At 33.3% G+C, this 10,358-nt stretch overlaps 4 protein-coding genes across 5 annotated transcripts in view; 3 read left to right on the top strand and 1 right to left on the bottom strand.

Moving 5' to 3' along the window:
• LOC115243250 (thioredoxin domain-containing protein 15) overlaps window positions 1-2,625 on the top strand; it is a 14,669-nt gene extending 12,044 nt beyond the window's left edge. The window contains exon 4 of the mRNA XM_029820076.1: window positions 2,337-2,625. Within this exon, the coding sequence (XP_029675936.1) occupies window positions 2,337-2,483 (147 nt within the window). The 3' untranslated portion in view covers window positions 2,484-2,625. The remainder of the gene's footprint in view (window positions 1-2,336) is intronic.
• Window positions 85-1,777, top strand: LOC115243291 (28 kDa heat- and acid-stable phosphoprotein-like). Its single transcript, XM_029820138.1, has 5 exons — window positions 85-385; window positions 491-588; window positions 881-1,018; window positions 1,125-1,258; window positions 1,393-1,777. The coding sequence occupies exons 1-5, from the start codon at window positions 376-378 to the stop codon at window positions 1,607-1,609; spliced, it is 597 nt and encodes a 198-aa protein (XP_029675998.1). The 5' UTR covers window positions 85-375; the 3' UTR covers window positions 1,610-1,777.
• Window positions 2,626-2,928: 303 nt separating the features above from the next.
• LOC115243194 (zinc finger protein 502-like) lies at window positions 2,929-7,884 on the top strand. 2 transcript variants are annotated; one of them, XM_029819984.1, is made up of 7 exons: window positions 2,929-3,658; window positions 4,421-4,517; window positions 4,589-4,908; window positions 5,042-5,413; window positions 5,574-5,928; window positions 6,133-6,524; window positions 7,084-7,884. In XM_029819984.1, the coding sequence occupies exons 1-7, from the start codon at window positions 3,419-3,421 to the stop codon at window positions 7,624-7,626; spliced, it is 2,319 nt and encodes a 772-aa protein (XP_029675844.1). In that variant the 5' UTR covers window positions 2,929-3,418; the 3' UTR covers window positions 7,627-7,884. The 2 variants fall into 2 exon arrangements, with proteins under 2 accessions (XP_029675844.1, XP_029675851.1); XM_029819991.1 differs by having other exon boundaries at window positions 3,522-3,658; window positions 4,660-4,908.
• Window positions 7,885-8,743: 859 nt separating this feature from the next.
• The window catches only part of LOC115243237 (ATP synthase subunit beta, mitochondrial), a 4,779-nt gene continuing 3,164 nt past the window's right edge, over window positions 8,744-10,358 (bottom strand). Inside the window, exons 5-7 of the mRNA XM_029820056.1 lie at window positions 10,126-10,351; window positions 9,817-10,046; window positions 8,744-9,391 (exon numbers count right to left, since the gene is read on the bottom strand). Coding sequence (XP_029675916.1) covers window positions 9,218-9,391; window positions 9,817-10,046; window positions 10,126-10,351 — 630 coding nt within the window. The 3' untranslated portion in view covers window positions 8,744-9,217. The remainder of the gene's footprint in view (window positions 9,392-9,816; window positions 10,047-10,125; window positions 10,352-10,358) is intronic.

Here is a 10,358-nt window from a genome sequence, read left to right as displayed (position 1 = left end):
GTGCGAGCGAGAGAGAACGCAAGGGGCACGAAACAGAGTATGTCCTTTTCTACGTTGGCATCGGCCCCCACTCCTCAACACTCGGTCTAGATATACTATGTCTATGGGGTAGGCAGTGCGTGTTCCAGGTTCCAGATTCCAGGTTCCAGTTCAATATTTATTGAGGGTTTAGTGGTCTATCTTTATTATGTTTATGGATGTAACGTATCTTTCTGATTTGATGTGAGAACAATTTTTTTGTGAACTTCATCTGGCGAACGGAAATCCAAGAAAAAATAATAAAATAAGACAATTTCTTGAAGTAGTGTATCGAAGAGCTCTTTGAGATATATTTGAGTTACTAAGATTTACGGCTTCTGTTTATTATAAACTACAATGCCGCGAGGTAAATACATCCTTTTGTCATGTTTGTCTTCTTTTCCCGAGAGAATTATCCCCACATTGTTTTCGCGTTATACATAATTAATGATTATCTGCTCTTGTCATGTAGGAAAATTCGTCAATCACAAAGGCAGGAATCGACATTTCACGAATCCGGAGGAGCTGGAGGAGCAGCGCCGTCAGGAAGAAAAAAAGAAACAGTGGAGAGTCAGTATTTTTAGGTTAACCGATAAACATTGCGTGACTTTAAGCATATCGTGACTAATAGGTATTATCTATTGTGTGTAAGATTTAAATGCTATAGAGATCTAGTTTTCTCATAATCGATTTATAAAAAATGAAAGAACATAATATTCGGTAAATATAATATATAGATACGGTTACAATTTTTGTTACATATGGCTAAAAAACAGAGAACGAACTGAAAGTCTTATCTCAAGTTTTATATCATTATTTTATATTGTTCAAAGCCAAGATTAACTTAAGATTTATTTTATAGAAAAATAAAGAACAGGATAGTTCTGATGAAGAAGAAGAAGAAGATGATGAAAAACCCAAAGCAAGTGGCACTAATAAATTAAAGAATCTTAGTGGCTCAGATAGTGAGAGTGAATCAGAATCGGAATCAGAAACAGAGGTATTTAACTTTAAAAAATTTTTCATGTATATATATATTTGTATTTAATAATAAATAAAATTTTTTATGCGGCCTAATCTCATTAATTAATATTCTGTTTGTATAGGGAGGCAAAGCAAAGGGCGTAGAGAATTTAATTGAAGTAGAAAATCCAAACAGAATACAAAAGAAAACTAAGAAATTAGCTCAATTGAATCAATCATTAGATACTTCAAAACCAGAACTATCTCGAAAAGAGCGGTAGGTACGCCATGGCTTTGAACAATCATAATTGTTGAATAATGCTGTTTTCAAGATATTTCTATTTTTTAAGTCATATCTTGTAATATGAGTTATTTTCTCTTTGACACTGAGATAAAATTTTTGATTTTCAGAGAACAATTAGAAAAACAAAGAGCCTATGCAAATTATCAAAAATTGCATGCAGCTGGTAAGACGGAAGAAGCTCGTGCGGACTTAGCACGATTAGCTATAATTAAGCAGCAACGAGAGGAGGCAGCAAAGCGACGAGAGGAAGAAAAAAGGCAAAAGGAAATGGCGCAACAGAAGAAAACTGAGTTGACACAAAAAGCACTCGGGAAGAAATCCTAAAACCTTCCGATAGAGCTAATTGCATGGCTAATTGATTACTGCAATATTAATATCTTCACATCCGATCGTGTAATGATAAAATTTGATGAATCAATACATATGTTTGCTATATGCGTTTTATGATATGTTAATCATTGTTTATATATAAATACAATTGAATTAAATCTAGCCTAGCGTTTATCTTTTATTAATTTAATCAGATTGAAACTATATATGATCTATTGATCTATTGATCTATCTGTGCTACATCCATAATTTGTAATTCGTGCATCAATTTATTATTAGTAATTCACATACCAAATTATATTAGCGAATTAGCGACATCGAAAAGTATATTATATACTATAATCTTGTAGTTTTTTTTTTTTTTTTTTTGCGATTGATTTGATTTTGACATCTTTTATATTGTATTGATGCCACATTCACTGCGCATGCGCGAAAAATCGGCCCGCCTTTCTCACTGACGTGAATTCACACGTTCACAGTCACAGTCCACCGTCACTTCTGTTGTTGACTATTAGGGTTATAAAAAAAAAAACTAAAATATGTTTTAAATATAATTCAATTTGATTATACGTGGCTTATGTTATAGATATAAAACTGAACAAGATGATTTTATTAAGAAGCTTTATAAACTTTATCGTACCTTTTCTAATGTTGGGTAAAAAAACAATTTCGTTATACATATATATATATATAACCGGTTGCAAGCACGCCTTCCAATGAAGTGGACTATTGTCTAGTGTTGTCATGGATCTTTATCATTGCTTGCATGTTGTACTTTACATCGCGCAGCAGATGGTGGCAACAGTTTATCGAGCTCATTCAGAATACTTGGCGTGAGAGTAACGCACAACACGAACATGTCGACTAAATAACATATTTTATTATTAATAATTGAGTTATTTATTCATAAAAGCTTTGTAAATATATGTATATATAATATAAATAATATGTTTATATATATAGATATATAGAAGAAGAAAAGTAAATATATAAGATGTAGAGTTATTTTATATGTATCTGTCACAAATATTTTAAAATATATAATAATTACTCGAAATCAAAATTCGTGCTCATAAATAAGCCAGTCGATTATGAACTACGATAAATTACAAAGAATCAGTTAATGTCAAAGTTTTTATTTGAAGTATTATATGAAGACCCTGGATTAATTGTGACTTAAAATTTTTTTCATATATATACAATTTTGAACTACATTTTTCTTTATTTGAGATTTTAATTTTAAAAATAAATTTTATTTGTATATCATAATTAAAGAAAAAAGACAAATATTTTTTAAATAATTATATATTTTTATTGTGAAAAATTAATCAATTATGTATCTAATAATAAAGAATATTTGCTTTAAATTAGACATGTAATTGATCAATTTCTCTATGCATATTATTTATATTATTTATATTACTTGCGTTTACGCAAGTTTGTCTAGATAGACCTTAACTTGAATTTGGCGGCGACATGTAAACTGAATGGATTGTAATGGCCGATTTCGAGATTCACTTATCAATGTCCCAACTTCATGATTGTTGTGTGCGGCATTTGTTTGCGCTGAAGTTTGTCTCTAATGGATTTGTTATTGCCGTGACTAGGACTAGGCTACCAGTATTGTGGGCCGCTTTAAAAAAAGGCTTTCATTCAGCGAGCGTATAATTTTGCCGAATAAGCGGATGAATGAGATTTTCGCATATAAGTCATCAACACTTCTTCCAACATCTTACGCTAGGTTAGATTATCCAATCGGACCTGTGGTGATCATATAACTTTGAGAAGTTAACAGATTTAATTATGGGTTCGCTGAACCTTATCTGCCCAATGTGTTGCGGTGAAACTTTCAATAACCCTCAGTCTCTTAAGTACCACTTGTTAAGTATTACGGACAATCTCTATTGTCCTGGCTGTTCACAGCGTTCTGACTCTGTGGCAGCGCTCATTCAGCATCTTGACAAATGCGAGCAAAATTTGGAGCGCAAGGTGAGGCTTGACGTTCTGACAGATAAACTCCGGAAAGAGTCTGAAGCCAAAATGGTTGGTAGAGAAAATTAAATAAAAAGTTTAGCATGCAATTCATACAAGTTTTCGAACAATTCTATCATTTTAAAAGTTTGTGATATTTTTTAAGATTATTTGAAATCTAGAACTTTTAAAGATTTTTCAAAACATTTTTTCCAAACAAAAATGTTGAGAAAAGTCATAATTTTCGAATTATAAAGATTTATATAAATGGTTGAATCATAAATAAATGAGGAAAAAAGGCCTTTTCAAACAAAACTACAAGGACATAAATAGATGACAAAATCATTGTTTTTTTAGATAATTTTAATATTTTACTTTAATAAAACTAATTTTTCAAGACTTAGTTATAAGAATGTATGAGAACTGGAGTATTGAAAACTAAATATTTAATGTATCCAATATTTTATTACATATCCAATTACATATATATAATGTAAAATTTTTGTGTATCCAATGTAGTTAAATTGTCCAGAAAATGATTTTAATAGATACTAATAAAATTTCAAAAATATGAGGAGCCAAAATATTCTACTAATTACTGGAAATTTCTTATTTGTGGCAAGAACTATTAACTATATTTAGATGATATTACATATCACATTGTGAACTGATTTACTAATTTTAAATAATATTTGTGAAAAATGGTTTATATATAAAATTCTTTTGTCATATATTGGAAACTATTCCAAATAAAAGATTATTAATTCATCTCTCTCTCTCTCTCTCTCTCTCTTTTGTACCAAGATATCTTGTAAATATAATCATTGATTTCAGGATAAAGTGCAGATTAATGGGAGCTTTCTTGCGACTGTGAGTGACAATGGAATTGTTATAATGGATGATCCACAGACGATACAAATGGATGAGAATGGTTCGTAGAATTACTGCTTTGTTGCATAAGAGTTTTCCAAGAATGAATATTATTTCTAATGAAAACATCAGGAGAAATTAAAGTCGTAGAAAAGATGGACACGGAAGAAATACAACCAGATCAAAATTCTCTGGATTTCAAGATGTCCGAAGGGCTTTCTGGTGTCAGTGGCAGAATGCAAAGAAGACTGCAGCCAATGCAAGAATTAGTGGCTGTTCCTATATCGAATTCCAGTGCAGAGTGCAAAGAAACGGAAAAAAGCGTAATTGCCGTATTACCGGAAAATTCCGAGTTTCTGGATGCCACTACCTTGATCGATGTCGACCGTATAAATGAGGCGGAAGAGATTGACGAAACTGGTCTTTTGCGAGTCAAGCAAGAACTATGTGAGGTAAAGATATTGAAAATCGGATCATATATTTGGGCGACATATATATATATTTTGTACATATTTAACATATATCAAATTATTTGTATTAGTTTGCATTTGCAACTAATAATATTGTTTGTTGTTTCTTTTGCAGGTGGAATCTGATGCTGTATATAGCTGCACTAGCTGTGAAATCAGCTTCAACTCCATTCTGGAACATATCAAGCAGTTTCACGATGGTCAGGAAGTTTTGCTGGAAATGGCAGAGCAGTTAAACGATCTGGCGACGCCTACGAATCAAGTGTCCGCGACGTCTGAAGATTCGGAAAACGTAGTAAAAGGACGACAACGGCAAACAATGAATACGCTGCGTACAGAGGAATGTGTAGACAATGAGGGTAGATTCTACACGAGAAAGGTAGTGCAAATCGAGAGATTCTGGGACCGTACACCGATCCAGATAACATCGCAATCAGCAAAAGCTCCAATGATCGAGAAGTTCTTTTCGAATGTGGAAGGTGTTAAGGTGTGATTTAAAATGCGCTTGATTTTTAACAAAAGAATAATCTTGTGCAACATTTTAAGGATTAACATATAAGGATTATGTGACATTATATTAGAAGAGGATTATATAAGAAATTACATATAAAAATTATATATAACATCTACGATATATAATATCGCAGGTACGAGAGAAGCGCTTGGCGACTGCGTCAATGCGAATGTACAGATGCAATCAATGCTTGCAGCAATTCTCCAAGTTAGGAAACTTTCGTGTGCACGCATGTCTTCGTGGCAACAAACGCTGCGAGCACTGCGATCAAAGCTTTGCGACACCCAAAGCCTTGCAGCTCCATATGAAAGTACATGAAGGCGACATTGATTCAAGCCAAAAGTCATTTATTTGTACCATTTGTGGTACCGAATTCTGCTCCCACAAAAGCTTACGTTTGCATTCGAGAATGCATGCCCCAGTGAGGGCCAGACATGTTGATGCACCCGAGGGAACTCCTAACGCAACTTTCACTTGTCCTGAATGTGGTAATAAATTCTTTTCTTGAATTTACTCTTTGAATTAATTTGACTTAATTTCATTTATATTATAAACAGGCTCGTTAATTTTTTTTATTTACTAAGCCAAAAAAAAAGTCACGTCTTGTTATATATTGCAACTTCTGATTTATAATATATGTCAAGCTGTATTGTTTTATCTTTATAGCATTCTTAAGCATTTATGCTTTACAGGTAAAACTTTATCAGAATCATACAAAGATACGCACATGGCGTTACATACTGGTGATTCAGTGACATGCGCTGTCTGTAATCGGAAATTTGATTCCGCGGACAGTTTAACGATGCATGCAGCGGTGCATACCGAGATAGCACTCTCGCCGTCGCCTACCCCACCTACTTCGATTTCAACTTCGTTGGCTAGAGAGACAGCAGTAACAACGACAACAACGGCGACAACAATTGCGATGACATCAACAACGACGACAACAACGACAGCGACGGTGGAAACTAGTGATAGTCAGAAACCCTATCAGTGCCAGCATTGTGGTCGCAGGTTTACCAGACCTCACGAAAAAGTGAAACACGAACGAATTCACACTGGGGAGAAACCACATGCTTGTGAGGTAGATGCACATAATCGTATAATCGGGTATTGTGCTAAGTATTGCCCAAAGGCACAAATGCATAGTTCGAGATTTTGAGAAATAGAGGGAGATACTTAAAATTGCAAGAATATGCTAATATGTAGTGTAAGAGATTCATCGAAAAAGATTGTTGTACAAAAGTGTTGTTTAAATGCATAGAGGAAAGACGCCAAAATTGAGATATTTTATTTTTGGGTTCCACTTCTTAGCTGAAAATTCAAAATAAAAATTTATAATTACGGATATTTATTAGAGACTATTAGAGACTGTATTTAATAACTAAATATAAACGCCTATTTTCATAGGCAAATTAAGAATGAAAGAAAGAGATAGAAAAAGAGCAAAAGAAAACAGAGGACTTTGTTATAATAAGTTCAATCTACAATTCACGTCTAGTCATTTTAATGTTCTAGTAATGCACATGAGCGACAAAATCACATAAATCAATTTGTGAATTTTTTAAAGTTTTCTTTTCATTAATTGCCGATTGCGTTAAGCGGTAACAAAAAAAAATGATAATATCTGTATCTGTCGATAGGTTTGCGGGAAGACTTTTCGCGTGTCCTATTGCCTGACCCTGCATATGCGTACGCATACCGGTGTGCGGCCTTATGCTTGCCAGCACTGTGGCAAACGTTTCAAGGCGTCTTCCGTCTACAATCATCATCTGCTGACACATGGCGAAGAACGCGCTTACGTGTGTCCATATTGTCCGAAGACGTTCAAAACACGAGTGCAATTGGCTGGTCACAAGAACAGTCACACGAAGCCGTTTCGATGTACCGAATGCTCGCGACCGTTCGCGTCGCTCTATGCCGTTCGCGCGCACATCCAGACACATAAGAAAGATAATAATCTCAAGTTTAGCTGCTATATATGCGGTGCATCATATGGTCGGGCGTTCGCTCTGAAGGATCATCTGAAGCAACACGGCCAGGACGTGCTGGCGCCACCAGAACCTGCACGGGAAGAGGAAGTGCACGAGGACTTTCTCCTCCGGGAGGAGGGGGCCGAGCTCGTGGTCCCGTCGCCTTCGCTTCCTCTCGTCGCACATTCCTCCGACGTGGACGATACCGATTAAAATTAATTATTGCAATTCGAGTCTAGTCGAATCTTAATGCGTGATTATTCGTGAAAATCGCAAGATTCAAAGAGTGATATATAATCACTGTGTTGAACCTTTTGTGGAGATCTGTGAGTCTTTTTCTGTTTTAGTAATTATATGTTTCATAAGTTATTGCATAAACGGATTTTTTACTAAAAGTCGAAAATAATTGAAATCTGGTTATATGTAAGCATTGTTAATTCATTAATAAAGTTTATTCGTTCGTATTTCTCATATATGAAATACATAGTTAATCGTTCTTGATTATAAATTCGTGAATTGGAAGCGTAGGATTTTACTGCCCGAAATGATTGGCGAATGTAAATGTTACATGATTTTATCATTTTAATTACATGTAATTAAAATATAAAGAATTTGCAGGTTTTTAGTCGTTTTCTGAAAATACTTGAATATATTTTCTAGTAATTTTCTGATAATAAATTCACTTCTCTGCATATGACAACATATAATGTGTTGCTTCAATTTTTATATCATTAAACTTTTAGTTTATATATTCTATAATAAAAAAAGAATTTAAAAAGCTTTAGTTAGATCATATACGTATATATATATATATATATATATTGCAGCAGACAAATTCGTTTTAGTTCTATTTTTTAATATTATTTAAAATTTAGAATATAATCGTCTGGTTTCAATGAAACACACTCATTTTTAATGTTATATAATATACATTGTTATTATATGTGGCGTTCGTGTATTTTCACACAGATGAATTAAACTTTTATCTAGGAAATTTTGTTTTAATAAATTTGTGTTAATAAATTTTTGTTTTGCTACATTTAATTATATCTAAAAAACAAGGCAGAAAATAAGTTTATAATTTATCATTTTTTAAATACATAATACGCAAGTATGTATGTATTACATACGTGCATGTGATATTATAGATATTACCCATGGTGCGCACACTCACTCATTCCCTCATTCATTCACTTCCACTCTTTTTTTCCCCTTTATTTATACCATTTTCCTTTCCTTCCTTCTCTCTCATTTTTTCTCTCCCTTGCTCCCTCTAATTATTTTCTCAAAATTTCAAGATTTAATGGAAGAGGATTGTTATAATGCAAACTGTTTTTGTAAAACTTTTATTAATGTCTAACACTGTAATTCTGTTATATGTTAATTAGTAGTAACATGATTACTGATTTAATCTATGAAGAAAGTAGGTCCAGAAGTAACATGTGTAAATATGCATTCTGATTGACCACATTTATATTTCTGATTTTTAATAATTTCATTGTTTTTGTAGCAAAAGGAAGATAAAAGATAAAGTGAGTTTCACGAGTGTTTGTATAACAAACTTTGGCAGTATTTTAATTAATCTATTACAATAATAATTTAGTGTTATATTGCAAAAAAATTGTACTTGATATTTTATTTATCCGCCTTTTAGTATTTTATCATTTGAAAGTCTCATTCAAGAAACTGTAACATAATGAAAATCACGAAAGAATAAGAAGGCAAATTTTAAAAGGTTGCTTTGTCGAACGAATGATGACTGAATAAATCTTCAACAACGCTTTTACGATAAATATGAGTTAATTTATTGTTTGGCCAACGTTTCTGCTTTTGTTGCTACTTCCTCGATCGGGCCGACCATATAAAATGCTACTTCCGGTAGATGATCCAATTCTCCGGCCAATATTTTTTGGAATCCTTTGATGGTTTCCTGCAATGGTACTAATTTACCGGCGTGACCAGTAAATACCTCGGCGACCTAGAATAGTACAATTGATTTTTTAATACAATGTATTAAATAATGTAGTAATATAGATAAATATACTAAATAATGAAATAAAATAAATATGTTCATACAATATTGTTTTCAAAGAGAATTATTAAGATTCTTGGAAAAAGAATGATCAAACACGCATACATACACAATGAAAAATTATTATCTCCAAATTCTAAAATATATATTTTATATAAAAATCTTTCAAATAAAAGTTAGTTTCAAGAGCATCCTGTCAATACAATTTTATTCTAGATTTAAATTGTCTTGGAACGTGCCAAAATCACAAAATATTTTCATCAAAAACAATAAGTTTTATCTCTGAAACATTTTCTATAAAATTCATATTTTAAAATTTATTGAAAATGTGCTTTTTAGTGACTCCTCTATATAGTATACTCTATTTTCACCTGGAATGGCTGGGATAAGAATCTCTGAATTTTGCGTGCACGAGAAACCGTCATCTTGTCTTCTTCCGACAACTCGTCCATACCCAAGATAGCAATGATATCTTGAAGTGATTTATAGTCTTGAAGAATCTTCTGTACACCACGAGCAATGTTATAATGTTCCGCGCCGATAATATTGGGATCCATGATACGGGACGTGGAGTCGAGAGGATCGACGGCCGGGTAAATACCTATATTATCAATAAATCCGTATTTGAAGAATTACAAACATCGTCGTGCAATAGATTTAATTCTCAAAGTGATACATACCCAGTTCAGCAATGGCACGTGACAACACAGTAGTAGCGTCCAAGTGAGCGAAAGTTGTCGCGGGTGCGGGATCTGTCAAATCATCAGCAGGCACGTAAATAGCTTGCACAGAAGTGATGGATCCCTTCTTTGTCGTGGTAATACGTTCCTGCATGGTACCCATATCAGTAGCTAATGTGGGTTGGTAACCTACAGCGGATGGAATACGACCTAGCAAGGCAGACACCTAAAAC

The sequence above is a fragment of the Formica exsecta genome, unplaced genomic scaffold (assembly GCF_003651465.1).
Source record: "Formica exsecta isolate Colony F162 unplaced genomic scaffold, ASM365146v1 scaffold120, whole genome shotgun sequence".
Lineage (NCBI taxonomy): Eukaryota > Metazoa > Arthropoda > Insecta > Hymenoptera > Formicidae > Formica > Formica exsecta.
This window is presented reverse-complemented; position numbering and strand designations above follow the sequence as displayed.

Coding starts and splice junctions, on each gene's coding strand:
- LOC115243291 (XM_029820138.1), top strand. Junction 589..880: donor AAAAAAAGAAACAGTGGAGA/GTCAGTATTTTT, acceptor TTTATTTTATAG/AAAAATAAAGAACAGGATAG. Junction 1,259..1,392: donor GAACTATCTCGAAAAGAGCG/GTAGGTACGCCA, acceptor TTTGATTTTCAG/AGAACAATTAGAAAAACAAA.
- LOC115243194 (XM_029819984.1), top strand. CDS start 3,419: ATGGGTTCGCTGAACCTTATCTGCCCAATGTGTTGCGGTGAAACTTTC. Junction 5,414..5,573: donor CGAATGTGGAAGGTGTTAAG/GTGTGATTTAAA, acceptor ATAATATCGCAG/GTACGAGAGAAGCGCTTGGC. Junction 6,525..7,083: donor AGAAACCACATGCTTGTGAG/GTAGATGCACAT, acceptor ATCTGTCGATAG/GTTTGCGGGAAGACTTTTCG.